The following is a 26,828-nucleotide window of genomic DNA, read 5'->3' as shown; positions in this document are numbered from 1 at the left end:
TTGTTAAGGATGTGGATTGGCAACTCCCAATTTTCCTTTCCAACTGAAGTTTATGGAAAGAGAAGTGGAGTGTGATATGTAATTAGTCACCTCTTGATGCCACCATTTTTTGTTATCGACAAGTGGATTTTAATTAGTTCTAGGTGGATTGGGTGGGGTTACAAAGGCATGTTTGTTGAGGTTAACAAGCTCTGTTAATCAGTTCTGTAACCCTCTCCACCTCCAGCCCAGCTAAAGTTGGAAGCTGGGCCAGGGCCTTGCTATATGACCGTGGTGTGAAATGGCTGATGATTTGTTGTGAAGCAGTTTTACACGACTTAGAAATATCAGTTTCAAGCCCACTTACTTTGCTGCACTCCTTGCGTTGCAATATTCTAATATTAGAAGATGAGTGATCATGACATCATTACTGCCAGGTAATTAGTGTCTAACTATTTTTGTGTAATGTTAATTCTACAGTTCTTCCAAATTATCCAAGAGGCTGTTGGGAAATTAATTCAGAATGATCCTTGAGTTGTATAAAACTGATACAATTGAATGGTAGTTCAGCACATTATACTTGCAGTAACGTGCATGATCGACTTGAAAAAGGCCTGTACATCTTGAGTTCAATAGGATAAGGATGATGTGTATGTAGTGCTATATTTAAGGACTTCAAGGTCAAGCATTTCCTTTTGACTTTGTACTTCTTGAGAGGACTCTCTCAATAAGAGAGTTATTAACAATAGGTTTGATGTTTTGAGAAGAAGTTTTAAAGTGTTTTGTGCTAAATGTTTAATCCTTTGACTTTGCCTAGTTTGTGTCTTAAACAATTTCCCTAATTGTGTTCTAGGGAGAACTCGAGAAGCTGAACCAGTCGACAGAGGCTATTAATCGTCAGGAAACTGAACTAGAGGTAAAGTTTATATTAAAATATTTAAAGGTTATGTCTAAGAATTTATTCAGTATATTTGAGAATGGTTTGCTCTGTGTATGTGGCCCATGTAACCCTCAAGTGCTGCTATTTTTGCAGACATATCAGACCATGTCAGTTGTATACATTTTTCCTGCTTGAATATTCTGGTCTTCAGTTCATTGTGTAATTGACTGCTCTTTTTTTTTGAGAACCTTATTTGTATTAGTTTTTGTTTATTCTATGGCCATCGTTGTCCTGGATGGACAATTTATAAGTCCTCAGTCCCTAAGGGAGGATTAGTTAACTGCAATGCTGTAGTTATGATTCATGACTTTAAAGGGATAAGATAAATTAAACTTAGCCCTGCTTTACACACTATATTCCACAAAGTAGTCCAATTGATCCTATTATTAAAGGAATATCAATTGTAAATCTCCCCTTTCTAACTATGTAATACCTTATGTAATATGTTATTCTTGTCTTCATCAAGCAACACACATCTTACCTTGTATGTATAACATTATGGAAGGAGGCCATGCAGCCCATTGGACCCAGGCTGGTTTCCAGGGGAGCAATCCAATCTGTCCCATTTCCCTGTACATCTGAAACTTATTCCCTCCAACACACACCGATCAATTCCCTTTGATTTTTTTTTTGCCCTTAACCTACACAAAGGTAGCCATTTAATTAACCAGCATGTCCTTGGAATGTAGGAGGAAATGGGAGCACCTGGGGGAAATCCCTGTGCACACAGAGAGAACCAAGGTCAGGATCAAACCTGGATCCCTGTAGCTGTGAAGCAGCAGCACCAACTGTGCCATTGGAGAGGAACCAGTATTTGCTTAAGGTCAACACTAACAGTTCTGGTACCAGTCAACATTCAATGTATCCCTTCACCATATATGGAAGATGTGTAGTGAGTATGGTGGAAGATCCATTGTCCAGTATGAGCATCCATTGTGGCAGACCATCTGAAATCCAGTGCTCGAGCTTCAGGATTCCTGCCAAATGGATCATGAGCTTTTCATATGCTTCTAATCTCACATATTTGGATAAATAAATAAGTGTTTAATAGTATATATTTACAAGTAAAATACAGTATTGTGTACAAATAATACCAATGTTTATGATCTATGTATGTAATCTGAATATATTAGTACTTTGAAAACTGTAGACTGCCAAAGAATTTAAACTTCAGATCTTTTCTTGTAATATTCTGTCCTGGTCATAGAGCAAAAATCAAACAGCTGGAGGAAGTCAATGGGTCAGACAAAATCTGTGGAGGCAGAAGGATGGTCATCGATTTGGGTCGAGACCCTGCATGAGTCCTGATGTTGACTGTTCCTCCACATCCACCAGTGATGCCTGACCCACTGAATTCCTCCAGCAATTTTTTTTTCTTTGCACAGATTACAGCATCTACAGTGTTATGTCTCCAAAGAGTCGTAGAGTTGTACAACGCAGAAACAAGCCCTTTGGCCCATTACATCCATGATGACGTTTTTGCCCACATACACTAATCCCATTTGCCTACATTAGAAGGATACAGTCCTATACCTTGCCTATTCAAGTGTCTGTCTAAATGCCTCTTAAATGTTAGTAATTGTATCCTATTCCACCATTTCCTCTGGTGGTGTGTTCTAGATAACTTCTTACAGGATGGTGACTAGAACTGCACACAGTGCTCCCCAGTGTGGCCTAACCACTGTTGTGTAAACTTGCAACATGAAGTCTCATATACTATGCCCTGACCTGTGAAGACAAGTATACCATTTATTTTGTATGTCCTACCTCTGTTTGACTTCCCAAAGTCCTAATCACCTCTCACTTGTTCTGATTAAATTACATCTGCCAATTTTCCACTCATCTTTACTACTGATCTATATTCTACAGCTTTAGACAACCTTCCTGCTATCCACAACGCTGTTAATTTTCACGTCCTCTGCAAGTTTAAATAAGTTTAGTCACTTGCCCCTTGGGTGTCACCTAAATATGAGAAACTTGGATGTTGTATCTACAATGAATGAAAACTTCATCAAACAGGATCTATTTTGGGAAGTTCTGTTCTTCCTCAGATAGTTCTACAAGATATTTAACCTGGATTGTAAGGCCCCATGTCTGACAGGACACTAGTCCATCCTTTCTAATGAATCGGTGTGCACAGGCTTCTGGAGTAGGACTTCATCCTTCAAACGGTTGTACTATTAAACCAAAGATAACCTCTTGTATTTTTGTAACTGAAGGAAATCAAAAACAAGCAGTTTTCAATTTGGAAGAGTTATTTTGGGAAGGCCTTTAAGTTAGACGATTTCATGGGAATTGAGAACCTAATTAGGACACAAAACTTTGAAGGTTAATTATAAAAGTTACTGAGGAAATACACTTCAGAAGACACAGATAGTTACAAGTGTTTTACATTTAACAAGGACGTTAAAAATTCTGCACATATTAGTCATACGCAGTCAGGATTACCATCAAACCAAAATTGGGAATGACACAGTGGGAATCAGGATTATTGTAAGTCACATCACCTTCATTCTAGAAATCTTTAAGAATTACAGGATGTGTATGAAGCAAGATTAAAAGTAATACTAATCTAGGCTTAGAATCTAAGACCTTCATTCATTGGTTCAACCCTTTCTCCAGGATTTAAGTGCCAAGAGAAACGTGTATTAAATGAGCTCCTGTCTCTCAACTATTAAACAGAGCCCATTCTGAACTCTCAGGCATGCACAAGAGTGGCGCAGGGTTCTCCCAGTGTCCTGGTGAACATTTGTGCTTCAATCATCTTCACCAAAACTGGGTAGATGTTTGTTTTCTGTTCATGATGCTATTTCATGGATGAGCAAGAATTTCACATTTTGCATTCTAGGGGCCCCTCGTGATCCTTGAGCGTCACGTATATCTGTTCTTTTTTTTATCCTTCTCTAAAGCTCTTCTCTTGCTTCTCTTAATTATGCTTGATTTTCTTTTTTCTCCCCATCTTGCAAAATAACATGCTCACCTTTGGGTAATGGGTTACTCTCACTATTTTCCTGCTTTTGCACCAAGGGACTTATTCATCAAGCTCTCTGACTTCTTTGCACTCCACGATTCCATTTGTCCTTCCTCCCATATAAAGCGACAAGCCTATATTCATGGACACCTCTGGGCCTGACTATTTCATCTGACCCCATTGGCTCCCATTGTGTCAAATTCATATATGGCTGTCTCTGATTATTTTGTGGTATTGCTCCCTGTGCAAATCCTTCTTTGCCCAACCAATCCTACTTGCTTCTGCCCAGATTCAGCCTAGATGAAGGGCCCTGACCCGAAGTGTCGACTGTCCATTTCCTTCCATAGATGCTGCCTGACCCGCTGAGTTCCTCCAGCGTTTTGTGTGTTGCCTCTGTGTTTCTTTATAGGAAATAAAACTTGCACACAACTCATTTATTAAAGCACTTGCGAAAGCCCATTTCTCTAGCCTTTGACCTGCCATTAACTGCGGCATTCCTGCAGTTTCTGATCTCCTAGTGCCCTCTTTAAAAACTTCCCTTTCTCTCGCCCTGGTTATTCTCCCAATTAATGGAGGGAACACCTGATTTTGTTATACTGATATTAAATCAAGGACCAATCCACTTCCAAAATCATATTCATTCAGAGAGAAGCAGGAAAACCTCCCAATGTTTATCTCTTTTACCCACCATCAGCAAAACAAATTTGTTGGGCCATTATTTCACTTCTGTTTGCGGATCTTGTTTTCTAGGTTCCAGCAATGACCACACTTCAAGGCATTTTCATGGTTGTTTAAGCACTTTGGGTCATCCCAAGGTCGTGAGTGGCACTTTAAAAATGCAAGTTCTTATTCATCCTGTTCTCTAGTATCCTTTCCATCTTCTTGCTCTTTTCCAGCTTCCTCTTTCTATAGTAAGAACTTTGTCGCAGGGAATTTCACCTGTCAACTCTAATGAAAACAACAGTGTAAATCAGCTGGGATTTTGGTGATTAATGTTTGTCAGCACCTTCTGTAGCTTAACATTGAGAATTTATTCTAAGAGATGGACAAATTCAATTGTTTTACACAAGGCAGATCTTCTACTGCCTTCACTTTTGTAATTTATCGTAAGATGTCAGGATGAAATACAGTTCCCAACACATACAGTGTGTCACTAACTTACAAGCAATTCTCTAAATCAGGCAGATATCAGTTTGCTATTACTGTAGGAGTCATTTCTGAAAGGGCTGCATAAAGCCCGTTGAACTTGGCAATTGTTTTGGACGATTCAATAGGTACTTGCCAATTTAAAGGCCATATTGATTTCAGGCAAAATGAGACTCATGAGCTCAATCAATCTGATTTTATAATTATAATGACACAAAAGGAGACCATATGGCCCACCGGGTCAATGCCACTCCCAGGGGTGCAATCCCATTAATCCTGTTCCCCCTCTCCTTATCTGTTCTTCACACCTGAATGCCTTAAAGATGAGACTGTGGATGCAACTGCTGACAAGTAGAGATTGCTGGATTTGAAAATCTATCTGTTTGGTTTTACTGTCCATTGGGTACAACGGGGAAATCACCTGAGCACTCTGGCATAATAGGGAAGCTGAGACTGAGACTGCCTTTTACGTGTCTTGTATCGACATTCATTGTTTACTGCTTGTGTCACTTTGGAAGCATTTGAAACTATTTTCAGCTGACGTGTTTTGTGAGCCCTGATCACTTCCGCTGTTGTCTTGCAGGAGGCTCGGCAGAAGTTTCGAACTGTTTTAGTCGAAGCCACTGTTAAGCTTGATGAAGTGGGAAAGAAGGTAGGAAAAGCAGTGGATGATTCCAAGCCTTACTGGGAGGCCCGTCGAGTCACACGGCAGGTAAAGGAATGAACTGAGCATTCTGTTTCTAATTCTGGATGGACATTTCTTCAGAGGTTTTGTTGAACAGTGGAAAGGAACAATAAGTACACCATGTTCGAGTGAAGAATTCACTTTGAGCCATGTAACATAAGGCCTAAATCTATGGTCCTCTCAAAGAATTCACAGGGATAACCTGGCCAATATTTATCCTTTCAACTTAAACAGATTTATCACGTTGATGGTTTTAGAGAAATTGTCAGCTGCATTACAATATTAACTTTATATGAAAAGGTTAATTGTAGTGGCCTGAGATTGTGAAGGGAACCATGCAAATCTTTCATACAAAGGTTAGTCTGCTATTAATTGCAAGCTCTTACTGAATAAGTTCATGCTGGTGCCATTTGTACCAAGTGTTCTTTGCAGCCTCAGATTTCTTAAGATTGTTAGTTGGGTCCTTTAGCTTGCAAGTTTAATTACTGGCAAGGTGCAAATGTTGTGGGCTTCTGTCTCCATCCCCAACTGTTGCCAGCAGCACCAGACAGAGCCTTGAACCGTTTTCATGATTTATGCCCTCATTAGTGTGATTAGTGATCTTCTGGTGCTCGTGTTTCTCCTGGTTTTCCAAAGGGAAAAGCCATGGAATTTGTTGGGTGTTTCAGAATTCCCTGCAGTGCTCTTTCAGAGGCTATTCAGCAGCTAAATGTGTGAAGTCCCTTTGGGGTGGGTTGGCTTGTCCTAAGACTGTGACATTGCTTTGGAACATTGTGTCATCACAAAAGACTCTATAGGATAGAATTGTCAAATTGTTAAGGCACAAGAGAGGATCCTCCAGCCCATTGAGCCCATGCTGTCTCCTTTTCTTTTCTGAGTTATGACCTAATCCCTGTTTGCAATGTCACAGGGCATCAGCTGGTATTTGGTATAAACATGGATGTTTTAGTTAATGATTCCAGTAACGTGCACTTAGACATTTACCTGCAGGTTTCTGATCTACAAATTTCCATTGAATTGGAACTACATTCACAAATAAAAGAAACTGGATCTTGTTTTGATGTTAAAATGTTAATCTTAATCTTTTCTCCAGGCAAGAAAGAGAGAATGCTGATGAGACAAAATTGATCATAGAATCCTATTTTAATTGCTAGATTGTTGCTGTCAATTTTTGATTAAGACAGTGACCCATTCTCCAGTTGTTCTTATAATCTGAGTATTAGGATGAGCACAAAATGTTCGTATTGTCGCCTGATTAAACTCCTCATTTTGTCTCACAGTGAAGCTGGGTAGCATCCTTGTTTGTAATCTGGCTGAGAAATTAGGTAGTGATGATTGATATTACAATGCTTTTTAGCCATGAGTAGTTTATGATAAATCAGCCTGTAAATTTAGAAATATTCTGAACCCCTAGTTAAAGAGCAGAAACTTTATTTTGAGCATCAATTTTGTACCAATCCTAATTTCTCTTGAGAGTAAATATATTAAGCATTTATTTGAGGTTTAATGCTAATTTCAGGACCTGATGATATCAAAACAAATGGACCAAGAACGATCTAATTCCACGAAGACCTGGGAATGAACTGTTAAAAGTGAAAGTGGGCAGATTGGTCTTAGGCTATATTTTTTTTAAGTTTTATTATTTCACCCAACTTTATCCAACTTATTTTTTGTGGTTAAAATTGGCTCTGTATGCCTGTTCTGCCAGTTAATATTTTAATGCTGGGAAGCCCATTGAACACTGATAATTGAGAGTCATGGGGTTAAGTCAGTGGGTCAATGGAATTAAGTGCTTGGTAAGGATATTCACGTGGCATAAATGTGTAACTATAAAAACAGAATGTGGGAAGGAGAATAAAATTGAATCACTGAAATAAAGAATTAAAAGAAAGTGAACAAATTTCACACAAGCAAATTATCCAAATATATAGTAACCGAAAGGAAAATGAGCAGAAAAGAGAAAGTAATACAAAACGAATTAGACAAAGTAAAACCTGGCTCGGTGTTAGTGATGCGCATTATCTCATGACAGTGCTGGTCCTTAATAATCCAGCACAAGTCCCATTTATGCTGTGGAAATCACTTTTTGATTTGGAACTATTTAATGTATAGAGCTTCCATCTTCTAATCCATGGAAATACTTTCTCCCTCTTCTGTCTTGAAAAATGCACCATTTGGAACACTTCTATTGTATTTACATATTTATTCAAAAATAAATTAATATCGTTGTGGCATTTCAGCCATATTTTTAACAGATGGTAGCTTTAAGGTTGAGAGCCCAAGTTTCAGAAAGGAAGGGGTTGCTAGGTTACTTTACCATTTTAGAATAAAATGGTTTTGTCCTTCCTTCAACATTTGTGCATCTTTGAAAGCATTTGCTTCTTTATCAACTTTGGACAATCTGTGTGAAAATCCTTTGGAAATATTGGAATACTTTAATAAAACCACATCTGGCCTCCTACTGGCAAGAAATTGGGCCTTGGGGGAGTCATACCCCATGGGTAGTTTTTCAAAGACCCCCTTTCCCACTCACTCCTGTTATGTGTGAGTCACCTCTGTGTGTGCATGTCACTTGTCTCTGTTTTGCTGTGTGTGTGTACCAGTGTGTGACTACCTATGAATCAGTTTGTGTGTGGTTGTGTCTATTTGTGTTAGTGTGAAAGTTGCTGGAAAGAGAAGCAGAGTCAATGTTTCAGGTCAAAGACCTAAATTTAAATAATGTGTGGACTCTTGTCTTGAATTTCCAAGGGCTTGCTTGTCAGGAAAGCAAATGCCTGCACAAATCTTTTGGACTGAGAAGCCTGTATCTTCCTTGTCTTTTAATAATTCTTAAGCTGCTATCATGTTAAGACATGTCCAAAGAAAATGTATGAAAGACAGAGTGTGTTAGATGAGGGTTTGAGGACAAATGTAAAATAATATGTCTGGGCTAAGCTTAACATCTACGTCATAATTCCAGTTTCCTGTTTGTTTGAAGCGCCACGTGTTGTTTGTGACTGGAACTCACTAACCAACTTAAGAAGATTATAGCCTCCCTTCCAGAGATTTTGTTCTCATCGTGAACAGAGTCTGCTCAACCCACCAACAATGCAAGCTATTCATAGGTTCATTCAAAGGATTTTGACATAACCTGGGTGAAATGATGACTTTCATTATTCAAGCCATTCATTCCATCCACCTACATTGTGGGGATCAAGGAACAGTCAAGCTGTTTGTGGTTATTGTTGCTAATCTTCCTATTCAGATAGCATTCCTATGTTGTGAGGGAAGGAATCAGTCCTTCAGCAATAGCTGCCTTAATGAACTGAATTGTGCTGGCTGTGGTCAAATTGGGGGCCGGAGCTGAAGTCATGATTCTTTGTTGTTGAATTCCCCTCTGGAGTTTGATGCTTATTGAGACTTTCCATTGATTTCAGTTTGGATTGTGGGCCTGCATGTTGGGTGACTAAGAGGAAGATAAGTTTTTCATCCTTAACTTGCTTTTTAATTATATTTGGTTAGTTAAATATTTATAATTTAGTGTTATAGCTGTTTATACATTAATTTTAGAAGTAGTGCTTTACAAAATTTATTACAGTTCTTGAATGTGTCTGAATGTCAGAGATATTTGGAATTGTTAAAATCAAGGACATTTTCCACCACTGGCAATGCTCTGCCTCAGCCTTGCCTTCGATCAGGGGTGAGGCCTTCGCACCATGCCAACCTTGCCACTGGACTCAAAAGGTTTGGAGAGTCGGCAATACAAGCTGCCGTCTTCTGGCCCCAAGGGAGTGAGGGGATTGTGGGCAGCATTTCCAAGCAGTCGGCCTAGTCCAGCTTGACTTGGCCCTTTTGAATCATTCAATATGAACATCAGCAAATTTTTGGGGGCACTTACGGGAACTTGAGATCTGGCACAGGATGCTTTTTGTTTTTTTTGGGGGGAAGGGTCTGAGCACATTCTCATTGTGCTGCACATTCTTTTGGTTGAGCCTGCACTGTACAAGATAACTATCTCATGATTGTCTGATTCTGCATGTTATAACTTTACAGCAAAGGTTTATGTTGTTCTATGAATCATCTATTGGGAGTTTTGAAGCAACTTTGTTCTGAAATTTCTGTAAGTAAGTACCAGATCTAGATTCCATTTTTAATAAATATGTACCAGATTTCTATTCCTTGGTCACCCTAAAGCATTACTGTCTTTGAGCACTTGGACTGAATAATGTGGAAATTCTGCTCTAAATAAAAGAGACTTCATCTTGTATAATGGCAAGTGAGATGGTTGATGCATTGGTTTTTGACTTCCCAAAATTCCTTGGGTTTGGGGAAACTACATTAAATTGAAAAAATAACAAATCTAATTCCTTTTATTCAAAAAGAGGGAGAGAGGCAGTAAACTGTAGACAACTTAGTTTAGTATCTGTCATGGAGAAAATGTAAAAGGTTATTATGAAATATATTATAGGAAGCCATTTAGAAAAAAAAATTAAGGTATCAGGTAAAGCCAGCATATTTTTGTGAAAAGAAAATCATGTTTGAGCTATTTGTCAGAAATTTTTGAAGTAACAGGCTGTGGAGAATGGGGAACTAGTGGGTGTATTATATTTAGATTTCTGGAGATCAATTTGATAAGGGTTACCACAGAAAATAAAAACTCATCACGTAGGAGGTAACGTGTTGGTGTGGCTGAAAGATTGCCTGGTGAACAGGCAGCAGTAAGCATTAAAAGGTCTTTTTTCTGATTGACATGTGATGTGATGCAAGGTTTAAATAAATGACTTGGATGAAGGGACCAGAGGTACAGTTATAAAGTTGCAATAGTAGGTAGGAAAATACGCTGTGAAGAGGATACTTGGAGGCTGCATGACGATATAGGTGGGTTCAGTGAGTGTGTAACGATCTGATAAATAGAATGCCATGTGGGAAAACATGAAATTGTGTTTCTGGCAGGAAAAATAAAGAAGCATATTATCTTAATAGTGAGTGATTGCAGAGCTCTGAGATACAGTGGGTGTCCAAGTGCATGATTCACAAAAAGCCAGTGTACAGGAAGAGCATGTAATCAGGAAAGCTAAAAGGAATGTTATTGTTAATTGCCTGGGGAATTGAATATGAAAGTATGGAGTTTATTGTTTCAGTTATGTAGGACAAAGGTGAGAATGTATGTTGAGTGCTGTGTATTATATTAGTTTCCTTATTTAAGAAAGAATATTAATGCATTAGGAAGCAGTTTAAAACAAGGTTTATTAGACTGGGAGCTGGAATGGGTGAGTCGTCTCATGAGGAAAGGTTGACACTCTGGGTGTGTATCCACTAGAATTTAGAAGAGAGGCAACTTGATTGACAACCCCTCAAGATTATGTTTCAAAGTCGAGCTTATTGTCATATGCACAAGTCCATGTATGCGTGGGTGCAATGAAAACTTGCTTGCAGCAGCATCACAGGCACGTAGCATCATATAAGCAGCATTCACAAGAAAAACATAAATTAAACATTAATTATACACAGTTTTTACAAGAAAGAACATTTTTAAAACAAAAAAAAACAAAGTCTATTTTAGTGCCAAGTGATCAAAGCAGCCAATTTGTTGCTAAACTGTTGTGATTGGGGTTTTGCCGGTTGGTTCAAGAACCAAATGGTTGAAGGGAAGTAGCTGTTCTTGAACTTGGTGGTGTGGGACTTTGGGCTTCTGTACCTCTTGCCCTTCTGTACCTTTTGTAGCTGTGAAAAGATGGCATAGCCTGAATGATGCGAACCTTTGAGGATAGATGTTGCTGCCTTGAGGCAGTGCCTCCTGTAGATACTACCAGTGGTGGGGAGGGATGTGCCTATGATGTATTGGACAGAGTCCACTACTCTCTGCAGTTTTTTGCGTCCCTGTGCATTTGAATTGCCGTACCAGACCATGATGCAACCAGTTTGGATACTTCCTATCTGTAGAGGCTTGTTAGAGTGTTCAGTGTCAAGCCGAACCTCCTAAGAAAGTAAGGACACCGTCATGCTTTCCCTATGATTGTGTTTCCTTGTGGTTGTGAGAGGGTGGATATGGAGAGGATGTTTCCTCTTGTGGGATAATCTAGAATTAGGGATAACTTTTATTCTTAACAAAAAAGGAGATTTTCCTACCTATCATTGCAAATTTAAGATGGTGATGAGACAAATATTTTTTCTGAGTTGTGAGTCTTTGAACTCCCTTCCTCAAAGGGCAGTGAAAGCAGACATAGATAGATGCTTGATAACCAAGAGGTGAAAGGCTGTCACAGGTAGCTGGGAATGCAGAGCTGAGGTTACAGTCCTATCCAGGGTGATTTTATTAATTTGAGGAGTGGGATTGAGGGATAAGTGGCCTATTGTTGCTCCGTACACTTACATGTGCTCTTCACACCCTCGGGATGTTCCAGTGTTTTATATCCCATGAAATAAAAGCAATGAATGCTGGAAATAATCATCAGGTCAGGCAGCATCTGAGGCGAGGCAAAGAGTTCTGATGAATGCTCTTTGACCTAAAGCATTAATGACTGTTGCTCTCTCCACAGATGCTGCCTGACCTGCTGGGTGTTTCCAGCAACCACTGTTTTTATTTCAGATTTTCAGCATAAGCAATATTTTTCTTTTGGATCACATCTCATGAAGATATTTAATATTGTGATCACCATTATATGGTGTTTCCTTTCACAAACAGGAATGAGATAAATGACCAGTTGTTTCAAGCGTTGGTTGAAGTATAAATGTTTGGCCAGGGCACTTGGATAAAACTGCTCTGCCCTTTCACAAGTATGATCTTTTACATCCGTTTGAAGGCGTAAATGGCATTTTGGTTTAATATTATATCCAGAAAACAGAGTGCAGTACTGAAGTACTCTACTGCACGAATCCAGGACCTCAAAACTCAGACTACTTAGGATTGGATATCAATGCCATTATCCTTATAATATCTGTGACAAAAAAAAGCTATTTTACGTAATTTAAAAGGGAGGTACAAAGTAATGCTCAACAGGTGTTGAGCACTTGACTAATGTCCTGTCTTTCATGTAATAAAGGCAAAACAAAAACTTAGCCATGAGCCTGCATTTTATCCTGCTCCCACACCTACATCTTGCTTTAAGCCCCTCTCCTTCATGCTTTTTTTTAGATCTGAATGTTATTGGATGTGAGCATCACTGGTAAGGCCATTATCCATTACCTGTCCCTGTTGACCCCAAAAGGATCTCCTTAAATTGCATTTCTCATTGTGTGTGGAGATGCAGAAAATGCCGGAAATGTTGTGAAATGAGAAACTAAGTTACTATTTCATGTCAAAGACCCTTCGTCAGGACTGGTGCCACCATCCCTGGGTTCCGTTTTTACAGACGTCTGTAAGTTGGTTTTGTCTGTAAGTCAGAAAATACATAAAAATTACTCTGTGGTAACCACATCTCCACTGTATTGTAGTGAATGGCATCAAAAGCACATAAGACTGCAAAAAAAAAAGAACAATTACTAACTGTAGGGAAAGAAGCTAGTTCTGCTGTTTGTGGGAATGAATGTATATATGTACGTTGGACTTCTGAATTTAACAATATTATGGAAGCACGTTCGTATGTAGGGGTGTCCATAAGTCGGGTGTTCGTAACCTGGGGATGGCCTGTTTCCTTGTAGTGATGTTACTATCACGAAGGGCTACAGTTTTGACTCAGTGGCCATGAAGTAATGAGGATAAGTGTCCAGGTCAGGGTAGTGTGCGACTCAGAAGATTTTGAGAGATGACTTTCATGGTGGAGTTTGCGTGAGGTGTGTCTGCATTGCCTTGAAGAGTTACTACAGTGCATCCTGCAGATTGTACCCATAGTTTACTCATGTTGGAAGGAATGGATATCCAACAGTTGTGTTTCATCAAACGCGGTGACATGATTTTGTGTGTTCTGACACTGGAATGATTTTGCTGTTGACTTTAATTCCGCACAGGCCCAGCTGGAGGCACAGAAAGCTACCCAGGATTTTCAAAGAGCCACTGAAGTATTGCGGGCAGCCAAGGAGACGATTGCTTTGGCTGAGCAAAGGCTGCTGGAAGATGAGGAGCGCCAGTTTGATTCAGCGTGGCAGGAGATGCTTAATCATGCAACGCAGAGGGTAGGTTAAACCCAAATGCAGCTGGTAAATACCCTGCCTCCATTCCCAGGCCCAGGTCCTGATGGTATGATGATTTTCTGAGATTATGAATATTATCTCCAATTGATATAGTGAGTGAGGTAGTGGAAATTCATGCTTAAAATCTTTATTTTTCAGTTTTGGAATGCTGTGTTGGCACTCCCATTGCTCACCTCTACTGATATCCACCCCCCCCCCCCCGCACCCCACAGTTACAATCAGATCCTGCCTTACTCCAGTTGTAGAGTGGAATGTATTTTGAAAAAGACACATCTTCCTGTGGCTTTCATCAGCTATATGATATTTTGTACTTCCTCAGTAAATGTTCCCATCAGCATAAAAGCAACTTGTAACGAAAGATCGCATTGTTAATATTGAGATAGTGAAGTGAGAGCCAGACTACCCGATGTTTGGCCCACAGCCCAGAACTACTGTTCAAAACTATTTCTCATAGAATCTCCTGGTGCAGAAGGAGGCCATTCAGCCCATTGAACTCTTGGCAGTCCTTTTCAGGATTTGTCCCACTCCTGTGCTTTCAGGTGTGTTTCAGCTCACAGCAATAGCACGGATCATCCCCATCTCTTTCTTTTTCAATCTCTTTATTAGTTTTCAAATTAATACAGATTAATATATCAATGTTTATACATGTAATACAGAGATCAGGAGAACAATGACATGGATAATCATAAAGAACAATAAAGTATTAAAAAAATCTGTAGATCCAACGATCTGTTAGTGAATGAATATAATATAAAAGAAAAAGATTTATTATAAAATAAAGAAAAAAAAATCCCCAAAACAATAAGAAAAATTATAAACAATATATCAAACCAAACTAAGCTAAAGGAAAAAAAAATTAAAAAAAAAACAGGAAAAAAAAACTGGACTAGAACTTCTCAGTAGAAACAGAGCAATATTATGTCATCAACTCCGTTCCTCTAAATTGAAAGGTTATTATAAGGGGATCTATATCATGTGAAAATATTGAATAAATGGACTCCAAACTTCCTCAAATTTAAGCGAAGGATCAACAGTACCACTCCTAATTTTTTCCAAGTTTAAACATGATATAGTTTGAGAGAACCATTGAAAAGTACTAGGGGGTATTGGATCCTTCTATTTAAGCAAAATGGATCGTTTGGCCATTAATGTAACAAAGGCAATCCTACGGTTAGCAGAGGCAGATAGATGGCCAGACTCTATCCTTGGTAATCCAAATATTGCAGTGATAGGATGAGGTTGTAAATCAATCTTCAATACATTTGAAATAATGTTAAAAATATCTTTCCAATATTTTTCCAAAAGAGGACAGGACCAAAACATGTGTGTCAAAGAAGCCACATTCGATTTACATCTGTCACATATCCCCATCTCTCTGCTGGCTCTTTTCTCAAAGTACTTAAACTTGTGTCCTTGGTTAATGACGCTCCTCCCAGTGGTATCAACCTATCAAAGTAATTGTGACTCCAGTTGAATTTCTTGGACCTTCCTCTGCTTCTAGCAGAACAATCCTCGCTCTTCTAGTCTCTGCATGTCTTTGCTAAGGATATTGTGCACCACCTTTGCACACATTTGCTGGGTTCCTTATCCCAACAGTTATGTCTGGCAGTGGGAATTGTTTCAGTCTGCATTGCATTTTGGAGCCATGCCTTTAGTAACACTCGCTCCTTGTCCTGGTCAGTTCTGCTCCCATTATCTGGGGGGAGGAAATGAATCAGATGGGTGACATTGCCCAAGCTGTACTTGCTGACTACTACCTGGAATTTCCATTGGGCCATTCCCAAGTTATAGCTGCAACTGTATTCCAGATATACCACCATTTAAGACAGAGAAGGAATTCCACAAACAACGTGTTGACCAGTTGGTTCTCTGTGGCATCTGGTCCCATGTAATTATAAAGTAAACCTTATGTTGCTTTTGTCACATTTTGAGTTAAGGGAATAGGATTAGTGCAGCAAAGTGGCTTTGAGGTAAAAGATCAGCCATGATCTTACCAAAAACCCTACTCCTGCTTATGTTCTTTCCTGTGCCCAAAACCTGGTCTTTGCCCTCTTTTGACTTGGATTTCCTGAAAATAATCGTGAAATTGGACTAAAATGTGTTTAAAACATTTCCATCCTGTTGGGAGCTGTATGCGGAGCTCACGATGTTCACGTCATTGCTACGCTAACCACCCAGTGAGAACATGTTGTAAGGAACTCAGTGCAGCACATTACAGAGGCAAAATAAGGCTGCCATGGAGGTGATTGTGGGTGATGAGGACTGGCACTGCACCCACGATGAACTAGCGTGCTTGGCTTCCATGTGCCGAGTAATGCCATATCACTGTGAGGAGCAGGGCATAAACAGGATGGTGACCACTCCATGCATCTTCCAACAATACTGACACCAAACTGAGAGCCTGTGATCAGTGAAGGGCACATCTGTAGATCGGTTTACATAACACTGTTCATTGAACAGTGAAGCTGTCAAATGTTGTGTGCAAAGCGTTGGCGCAACAGTGCGGCCCTCTAATCGCTGTCTCACTTCCGATCCCCAGGCAAGGCGAAAAGCCATGGGTTGTCCTCAAAAGCTCCAGTTTCTGCTGGCAGTCGAGGAAAGGTGGCATATGACCTCTGATGTCAGTAGGTGCATCTCTGACACCAGCCAATGTTACCTGTGCTTGGGTGAATTGTGCACAGAATGCCTGGGTCCATTTCTGATGGGCACGATTTCACCAAGGAGTTAATGCTTGCATGATCTACCCAAGGTACAGCTACTTCTATGCACGATTTGCACATAAAGGAATGTACGCAAGTAGGTCCAGTTTCTAGATTTTGCCACTTTTGTGTCCATTGACAAACTCTGATTGCATTGTCATGGGTAAGTTTTCCTGAAATCCCCACACTCTGCATCATTTCCTGTCGGTGCTGAGCTGAAAAGCAGAAGTCCACTGCACATCTTGAGTGACTCGCTCTTGGTTACTTCACATCTGACCACTCTTCCTCTGCGGCCTCAGCTGTTGATTCATGCTAGGGTGAATCGGTTTCCTCCAAAACTGATCTTGCCCTTGGGCAATCCCAAGCAAGAACTGTCATTGATGGACTGAAATCTGGGCCAAGTTTATCATTGGATCTTTTAATATTGATTGGCTGGTTGGCAAAAGCATTTGTGGTTAATGTAAACCAAAGAAGAGAATTGGTGAATGTTAGTATCCACTTGTGAATGTAAACCAATGCTTCTGACACTTTAATTTCAATGTGTAAATTTAAGTTGAGGGGTTGGGTGGGGAGACTGTGCAGTAGGAAATCAAACGCAGTGTGATTCTTGCAACTTTTTTTTGGATCAATGTTTAAAGCAGCTGGGGTCTGATAAGAGTGGAATGGTAGAGCAGCTTCTGCAGATGACAGAGAGAACCCGTGACTTTCTTCCTCCATTCTAACCTGGTTATTTGAACTGCTGCTCCTGGCCTTTTCCACTCTCACCTTCACTAAGCACGAGGAGCTCATTGGCTATGCGTTTAGTGAAGTTGAGAGCATTAGGGCAGCGCAGCTAAAGGAGCTGCTGCCTCACATCGCCAGTGACTTGCTTTCAATCCTGACCTCTGCTACTGTCTGTGTGGAAATTCTCCCTGTGACTGTGTAGGTTTTCTTGGGGTGCTCTGGTTTCCTCCCACACAAGGTGCACGGGTTGGTAGGTTAATTGACCACTGTCAATTGCCCCAATTGTGTAGCGAGTGGTAGAATCTGGGGGGAGCTGATGAGAATGTGGGGGGAAAATAAAAAAAATGGGATTAATGTAGGATTAGTGTAAGTGGGCTGAAGGGCCTGTTTCCATGCTCTATCTCTTTATGAATTTCACTTTACAAACTGCTACATCTTTCATGCTTTTTGTGTAAACTGTTTGCGATGTGACACTTTTAAATATCCTTGTCGTGCAAATTCGAGTTCATCCAGCTGATTTGTTTCCTACACCAGGTTATGGAAGCAGAACAGACCAAGACGAGGAGTGAGCTGTTACACAAGGACACAGCCCTGAAGTACAATGCAGCAATGAGCAGGATGAAGCAACTGGAGAAGAAACTGAAGCGAGCCATCAATAAATCCAAGTGAGTACTGCAGTCTGGTCCCACTTTGAGCCCGGTTAAGATAAGATATTTAAGATATTTATTTATTAGTCACATGTGCATCAAAACACACAGTGAAATGCGTCTTTTTGCATTACTGAGAATGTGCTGGGGGCAGCCCACAAGTGTCGCCACTCTTCCAGCGCCAATGTAGCATGCCCACAGCTCCTAACCTGTATGTCTTTGGAATGTGGGAGGAAACCGGAGCACCCGGAGGAAACCCACACAGACATGGGGAGAACGTACAAACTCCTTACAGACAGCGGAGGGAATTGAACCTGGGTTGCTGGCGCTGTAATAGCGTTATGCTAACCGCTACACGTTCTTTGAATCCAAATGTTTCTCTCCTCCCCAGCACTCTGTTCCCCACCTAACCCATCCACGTGGACTTTGAGGAGTCTTGTCGCTGTGAAAGGATAATCCCACTTGTAATATGTGAACGTTCTGTCTCTTGTGTAGGCCTTATTTTGAACTGAAAGCCAAGTACTACCTGCAGATGGAGGTGAGCACTTACATGTAATTCTCAGTATCTTAACTAGAATTCAGGGGCACTGGTGCTTTAAACAGTCAAACCCTGAGAAAGCATAGTGGGGAAGAGGTGTTCTATTTTGCTGCTGTCAGTTAACATCTTTGCTAGATTTGTGAAACTGTGCACGATTTTGAATGTTTCAGCAATTGTGTGGTGGTGTGCTGATTTCCGCACCAAAGTATGTGCACCACGTGTGAAGCCCTTCACTGGGAGTGTTAAACCACTAGATTTCCCCTTAATAAAATTCAGGAAGCAGACTTGATGCTACATTACAGGCAGGTAGGCAGAAGGTGTTGAGCCATATTGTAGAATCACCACCTAGCACTGTCCAGTGGGAACTGATGGACAAAATTATATCCACATAATTACATATAAGCAAAATTTAAATATTGTGTTGATTTATTATTGATTTCAATTTGCTTTTATTTCACTGAACTGCAAAGCACTTGAGTACCCTTTCAGAAATCCTGATGTCGTAGAAGAGCATCTTGCTCAATTTGAGCTTGTGAGACCGAGATCGATTTTTTTCAGTTTGGATTTGGTATTATGGAGCATAGGGTTAGGGGTGCAAAGAAATGCAGGTGAAGGGAAGACCGACAAAGACCTATCTAAATTGCAGGAAAAGCTTGAAGGGCTGAGTGGTCTGTGACTGATCCTGTACTGGAGTTTGTGTTTACGATTTCTGTTAGAGATGGATTGGCCCTCAGTAACCATCAGTAACTGCAGTGAGAAGACAACTGTTGGAATTCCTCCATGAAGTGTTGTGGTTGAGTTTATGGAATAGGTTGAATGATTGAAGCAGATAACACTGATATATACCAGCTGAGAGGATTGATGCAGAAATAAAGGCAAAGGTATTTGAAGAATGCAGTGTAAAATGAGAAGATATGAGCGGGAGGGGAGTATGAATGCTTGCAGAGTCATCGAGACACAAGAGACTGCAGATGCTGGAATCTGGATCAACAATCTGCGGGAGGAACTCAGCAGCTTGAGCAGTGTCAGTGGAAGGAAAGGAAATGTTAATGTTTTGGGTCGAGAGCCTGCATCGTGACTCTGTACGCTGTCCTGATGCAGGGTTTTGACCTGAAATGTCGACAAACTCGCTGAGTTCCTCCAACAGATTGTGTGTTGCTTGCAGAGTCACGTAGGGCCAAATGTCTTATTAATCTGCTGCAGATTCTATGCAATCTTGGTTATATTAATTTAATTAAATCTGGAAAAAAACATTTCCTTCATTTGACTCTAACTCTGTGCTTAAGATACCAAAATCTTTTTGGCAGAAAGTGAGCTCAGTCCACCAGGCACATTCAACTCACTGAGTGTAAATCAATTGCTGTTTTTAAATCCTCTTGACAGCAACTGAAGAAGAATGTGGATGAACTGCAGACCAAGCTGTCATCAGCCAAAGGGGAGTATAAGGCAGCCTTGAAGAACCTGGAGATGATCTCCGATGAGATTCATGAAAGGAGGCGCTCCAATGTGATTGGACCCAGAGGGCGAGGGGTTGGTGCTGAGGGAAATGGAAACTCTCTGGAAGACTTGTCCAGCCTGAAGACTGACCCCGATGAGTTATCCGGTGAGTCTGGTTATACCACTGAATTATTTGTTTAGCTCTGTTATGAGTGACTTTTTTGTTGCCAGGATGTAAAATTCTAACCCACTTCCCATTTTGGTTGCACTTCACCCTTGTCCAGCTGGGAGTACCTCATTTGCACAAAGTTTACTCTCAGTTTCATTAATTACACTTTTGCTCAGAACCTTTTCCAAAAATAGATGGCGTTTTTAAGACTGTCAATGTTTCCCTGATGTATTATCACATTTTGTCAGCCTGCTTAATTTTAGAACTACCCACATTTGTAAGCAGTGCCTGCAGTCTCTATCAACTGCTCGTTGTACCACACTAGCCTGCAGGACATATACATAATAATAAAAGCAGAAAATGCTAGAAACACCCTGCAGGTCAGGCAGCATCTGTAGAAAGAGATAACGAGTTAACATTTGAGATCTGAGACCCATCTTCATCCCATGTACTGGCAGGACAGGACCAGTTACAGACAAGTATTGAACTGAGAAGGTGCAAGTCAGCCCCCTGTTCAAAGACTGTCTGAAGGGAAAGCCATGACGCTCTCGCCTCTGAATCAGCTGGCTGCAGGTTTGAGCCCCATTTCAGACGCAAGCATCTAATTGAGTCTGTCACTTGAGTGCTGAGGGATTGGCATACTGTCAGAGATGATGACTTTTGGTCAGGAAAATTTGGAGTGGGAGCTTTGAAAAGAGGCGAGTCTCTGCGTGTGCTTGTGAGTTTCACCTTGCAAGAGGCAATTTGCAAATTGTTACCAGTTGATTGGCTAATTAACAGCAGCCAATAAAAGGAAGGTAGGTATAAGCGGAGCATCCATTTTGGGAGTGGACCAGTGTTAGAGTGGAGCACTTGAGGCTTTGGCTCAAGAGATGGCAGAGGCTAAGGTAAGTCATTGGTAAGTTTCCTTGTCTTTCTTTCTCTGATTTTTTTTTTTCTCTCTGTAGTGCCAGGCTAGAGTAGTTGGAAAGGGTCCAGGGTCAGTGGTGCGTTCATCTTGTGAGATGTGGGAGTTCTGGGAGACCTCCAGTCTCCCTGATAACTACATCTGCATGAGGTGCATCCAGCTGCAGCCTCTTACAGACCGTGTTAGGGAACTGGAGCTGCAGCTGGATGACCTTCGGCTCCGACGGGAGAACGAGGAGTTCATAGATAAGAGCTACAGTAACTCTGAAGCTGCAGGAGGGAGGTAGCTGGGTGACTGTCAGGAGATGGATGGAGAATAGGCAGATAGTGCAGAGTAACCCTGTGGCTGTTCCCCTGAATAATGGGTATACAGCTTTGGATACTGTTGGAGGGACGACCTACCAGGGGAAAACTGAAGTGACCAGGTCTCTGGTACTGAGCCTGGTTGTGTGGCACAGAAAGGAATGGGGGAGAAGAGGAGAACGGTAGTGATTCAATAGTAAGGGAGGTAGACAGGAGATTCTGTGGATGTGAAAGAGACTCCTGGATGGTATGTTGCCTCCTGGGTGCCAGGGTCAGGGACGTCTCGGATCGGGTCCACGGCGTTCTGAAAGGGGAGGGAAAACAGCCAGAGGATCATGGTACGTATTGATACCAATGACATAGGTAGGAAGAGATGAGGTCCTGAAGAGGGAATATAGGGAGCTAGGTAGGAAGCTGAAAAGCAGGACCTCAAGGGTAGTAATCTTTGGATTGCTGCCTGTGCCATGCACCAGTGAGGGTAAGAATAGGTTGATTTGGCAGATGAATGTGTGGCTGAGGAGTTGGTGCAAGGGGCAGGGTTTCAGATTTGTGGATCATTGGGATTTCCTCTGGGGAAGGTACAACCTGTACAAAAGGGACAGGTTACACCTGAACTGGAGGGGGACCAATATTCTTGTGGGCAGTTTTGCTAGAGCTGTTGGGGAGGGTTTAAACTAGTTTGGCAGGGGAATGGGAACCTGAGTGATATGTCAGAAGTTGTGCATTTAGTGTACAAGTAGATGCAGAGTGTAGAAAGACTGTGAGGAAGGATAGGTAGTTGAAAGAGCAAAATTGCCATCAGTTGGATGGGCTGAAGTGCGTCTACTATAGAAGTATCAGGAACAAGGCTGATGAACTTAGAGCATGGGCAGGTACATGGAACTACGATGTGGTGGCCATTACAGAGATTTGGCTGTCACAAGGGCAGGAATGGCTGCTGGATATTCCGGGGTTTAGCTGTTTCAAAAGGGACAAAGACTGATGTAAAAAAAAGTGGGGGAGTAGATTTGCTGATCAGGGACATTATCACAGCTGTAGAAAGGGAGGATGTCCTGGAAGGATCATCTACTGAGTCAGTGTGGGTGGAAGTCAGAAACAGGAAGGTAGTGATTACTCTATTGGGAGTATTCTACAGACCCCCCCAGTAGCAGCAGAGACGCTGAGGAGCAGATCGGGAGGCAGATTTTAGAGAGGTACAAAAATAACAGGGTTGTTGTCATACGTGATTTCAGCTTCCCTAATATTGATTGGCACCTCCTTGGTGTAAAGGGGATAGATAGGGCGGAGTTTGTTAGATGAGTCCAAGAAGGATTCCTGACACAGTCTGTGGACAGGTCCACTAGAGGAGAGGCCATACTGGACCTGGTACTAGGCAGTGAGCCTGATCAGATTTCAGATCTCTCAGTGGGAGAGCATTTTGGAGACGGTGACCATAACTCGTTGACCTTTACCATAGCCTTGGAGAGGGCTAGAAGCAGACTATTTGGGGGAGGGAGAATTATGATGCTATTAGACAGGAACTTGGGAGCGTAAATTGAACAGATGTTCTTGAGGAAGTGCACAACAGAAATGTGGAGGTTGTTTAAGGAGTACTTGCATGGGGTTCTGGATAGATTTGTCCCATTGAGGCAGGGTAAGGATGGTAGGGTGAAGGAACGGTGGTTGACAAGAGATGTAGAACAAGAGGAAGAAAGAAGCCTACCTGAGGTTTAGAAAGCAAGGATCAGACAGGAGGGTTACAAGGAGTCAGGAGGGAGCTTAAGAATGGACTTAGGAGAGCTAGAAGATGGCATGAGAAGGCCTTGGTGAGTAGGATTAAGGAAAACCCCAAGGCGTTCTACACGTATGTGAAGAATAGGAGGATGATTAGAATGAGGGTAGGACCAATCAGGGATAAACGAGGAAACGTGCCTGGAGTGGGAAGAGGTAGGGGAGGTCCTTGATGAATACTTTACTGAACACGATGGGGCATAATTTTAAGGTGATTGGAGGAAGGTATGGGGGGAATGTCAGAGGCAAGTTCTTTACATAGAGAGTGGTGGGTGAGTGGAACGCACTGCCGGCAGAGGTGATGGAGGCAGATATATTAAGGACATTTAAGAGACTCTTAGACAGGCACATGAATGATAGAAAAATGGAGGGCTATGTGGGAAGGAAGGGTTAGATAGATCTTGTAGCAGGATAAAATGTCGGCACAACATTGTGAGCTGAAGGACCTGTACTGTGCTGTAATGTTATAAACTGAGGCCTATTGAGCTCCCTTGGTACACATGATCCCATGGGATTTTGTTTTGAGGTGTCTGGGTCAATAGTTATCCCTCAAACAATGTTGCTGAACCAAAGTAATACATTGCACTTTGACCTATGTGCAAATTGGCCATCGTAGCTTCAGGAATACTTCATTCGCTGCACATCATTTAGGGATATCTAGAGATCATTAAAGGGGCTGCAGAAATGGGAAAGCAAAAGGGGCCTCAGTTCAACAACTTATCAGGAAGAGAGCAATTCCTGACAATGCTCTGTTTTCCAAAATAATAATTTACTTTTTAAATACTAATACTTGGAAATAAAGATTCCAAAATTGATTTTAATCACCATTTATAAAAAGACCCTCTTTTTTTTTTTGAGGGGGTAGGGGAATGGAGTTAGAATTTTAATTTGTGTAAAGAGAAAAATCTTATTGGAGTCCAAAATGCAGAAAAAACCAGTTCTTATGTTGAAGATGGCTATAATGCAACTGGATTGAAAAATGACATCAAACTGACAGCCTGTTGTTATTTGCACAATTCGTAGAGCTCACTGGCACGTGAGTCACCGTCAGATCCAACTAGCTATTTGATGCCGCTTTGAAATTAAAAGAAAAATTCTGACCACAAGGCTCGATTGTTTAATTGTAGCCACTCACTTGCCGCGATGATGCAGGATTACAAAAATAGTGAGATTCTACAAAAGGACAGAGCTGTAAATCTGCATCAATGTTTAAGGGAACTATCAGTGAGATAATGGTCAGTACACTACTGATCCTTTCCATGATACAAGTGCAGCAACTTGCATTTATATGGAGCTCTTAATGTAGAAAAGTATTCCAAAGGGATTTGGAGAATGGGCACTGCCACGAGAGATCAGTAGAAGTGAAACAATGATCAGATTAAATTTGAAGGAATAATAATATGTGATTAATCTTAATGTTTGGACATGGAGGATCATTTGCAATTTCATTCATGTGACTTTAGATAAATGCATCTATTTTGTCTTATCTTGACTTGCTGTCTGTAGCCCTGCTTTCTGAACACAACTGCACAAATCACCTTTGTTCATTCTTTTACTTTTAATTTCTCTAAATACTATCAATCATTGTTCTCTTGTACGCTGCAGAACTCATTTTCAGATGTTATTGAGGGTATTTTAATAACAATGAGCTATATTGTATAAATCTATCCACAGGGAAACAATGAAGTGAGTAATCCTGAAGAGTTGTAAGTCGGTCCTTGTCTCAGATCTGGAGCAATGGTTTGTCAGCCATGACTCTGTGTTAACATACCCATTCTAAATCAAAAGTCCATGCTTTCTGGTCCCACTGATGAACTTATTGTCTCAGCTGTCATGTCTAGAACAGCACTGGCTACTGACCGCGGTGACATCTTTTGGAGACATTATACTGACTCCCTTCTCAGGATCCTATGGATTATTTGAAAAAGTGCAGGGGAGTTCATTCCTGTCTTCTGACCATTATATGTCCCTTAAAATATTTTTAAAGACTATATGTCACGTCTGCCAACATCCGAAACATCTATAGATAGTCCAGAGAATGTTTTAAGACAATATTTGTGCTTTTTGTTTTAACTTAATACCTTTCAGGAGCTCTGGGATGTATCAAGGTTTTTGGAGTACACTATAACATATTGGGCATAGGAACAATGTGTAGTAATGACTAATTGATTAGCTTTGGGGGTGGGGGGCTGAAAGATAAGGTTGGTCAGAAAGCCTCTCGTCTATGGGATATTTTACGTCCACCCAAACAGGCAGACAGGTCTTTAGTTTAACCCCTTTGCATAAAAAAACTCTACATCTATGACAAGGGAGGGCTTCCTGAGCACAACACTGGTGTGTCTGCTTAGATTTCTGGAACCCATAATCTTGAGTTCCCTAATTATTGAGCCACGACTGACAGTGGGTTGTAATTAGGACTGGTGTGAATCGCAGACACACCAACTGTCATGTTCAAAAATACTAACCTCCAGATTATTCTGTATCTTGTTATTCAATATGCTTTGTTTTTATCTTGTATAATGTTTCACCTTAGTTTCAAAAAGATTATATTTTAATTTTTTTCCTTGGGTAATTCTTGGCTAGACAGCTATTGCTATTCTATTCAGCTGCATGTCTGTTCCTCCCGGCACACAGAGTGTAGACTGTTTTTTCCACATAATCATTGAATATTCTAATCAGCCAATGTGAGGTGAGTTAGACTTTGATCCCAGGATACTACTGGATAATATAGGAAATTATTTTAACACTTAAATTTAATTAATTAGCAGGAGAAAAAAGATCACGTTTGAATATATTTTTAAACTCCACTATACAGATACTGTGCCGCTTTTATCCACATTTTGGGGCAGCTCCACCAGGATAAACAACATTCCTATGCCTACCCTCTCAAGCCCTCTATGGATTTTGTATGTGTCAGTGAGATTACCTCTCACTCCTCACAGGACCAGTTTGCTTATTCTCTCCTCAGAATCAGGTTTATCATCACTGACATATGTCGTAAAATATGTTGTTTTGCGGCAGCAGTACAGTGCAAGACAAAGACACAAAAATTACTATTAGTTACAAAAATAAATAAATAGTGCAAAAGAGGAATAACGAGGTAGTGTTCTTGGGTTCGTGGGCTGTTCAGAAATCTGATGGTGGAGGGGAAGAAGCTGTTTCTGAAATGTCGAGTGTGGGTCTTCAGGCTCCTGTACCTCCTCCCTGATGGTAGTAACAAGAAGAGGGCATGTCCCGGATGGTGAGGTTCCTTGATGATGGATGCTGCCTTCTTGAGGCACCAGCTCTTGAAGGTCTCCTCGATGGTGGGGAGGGTTGTGCCTGTGATGGAGCTGGCTGAGTCTATAACCCTCTGCAGCCTCTACAATGCTGCACAGTGGAGTCTCCATAACAGGCTGTGATGCAACCAGTCAGAATGCTGTCCAACGTACATCTACAGAAATTTGCAAGAGTCTTCGGTGACATACCAAATCTCCTCAAACACCTAATGAAGTAGAGCCACTGGCGTGCCTTCTTCATGATTGCATCAATGTGTCGGACCCAAGATAGATCCTCTGAGATGTTGACGCCTAGGAACTTGAAGCTGCTCACCCTTTCCACCGCTGACCCCTCAATGAGGACTGGTGTGTGTTCTCCCGACTTCCCCTTCCTGAAGCCCACAATCAATTCCTTGATCTTGCTGACATTGAGTGCCAGGTTGTTGATTTTGTTGTTGTGACGCCACTCAACCAGCCGATCTATCTCACTCTTGTACGCCTCCTCGTCGCCGTCTGAGATTCTGCCAACAACAGTGGTGTCATTGGCAA

The 26,828-nt window shown here is 41.2% G+C and overlaps 1 protein-coding gene across 3 annotated transcripts in view; it reads left to right on the top strand.

Moving 5' to 3' along the window:
• Positions 1-26,828, top strand: part of sh3bp5b (SH3-domain binding protein 5b (BTK-associated)) — a 52,641-nt gene that overhangs the window by 17,842 nt on the left and 7,971 nt on the right. For all 3 annotated transcript variants that reach the window (XM_052015539.1, XM_052015538.1, XM_052015540.1), the window contains 6 exons: positions 833-895; positions 5,620-5,748; positions 13,648-13,812; positions 17,787-17,917; positions 18,395-18,437; positions 19,821-20,040. In XM_052015539.1, the coding sequence (XP_051871499.1) occupies positions 833-895; positions 5,620-5,748; positions 13,648-13,812; positions 17,787-17,917; positions 18,395-18,437; positions 19,821-20,040 (751 nt within the window). The remainder of the gene's footprint in view (positions 1-832; positions 896-5,619; positions 5,749-13,647; positions 13,813-17,786; positions 17,918-18,394; positions 18,438-19,820; positions 20,041-26,828) is intronic.

This window comes from Pristis pectinata, chromosome 5, assembly GCF_009764475.1.
Source record: "Pristis pectinata isolate sPriPec2 chromosome 5, sPriPec2.1.pri, whole genome shotgun sequence".
NCBI classification, from domain to species: domain Eukaryota; kingdom Metazoa; phylum Chordata; class Chondrichthyes; order Rhinopristiformes; family Pristidae; genus Pristis; species Pristis pectinata.
The sequence above is the reverse complement of the archived record's forward strand: the minus strand, read 5'-3'. Positions and strand labels throughout refer to the sequence as shown.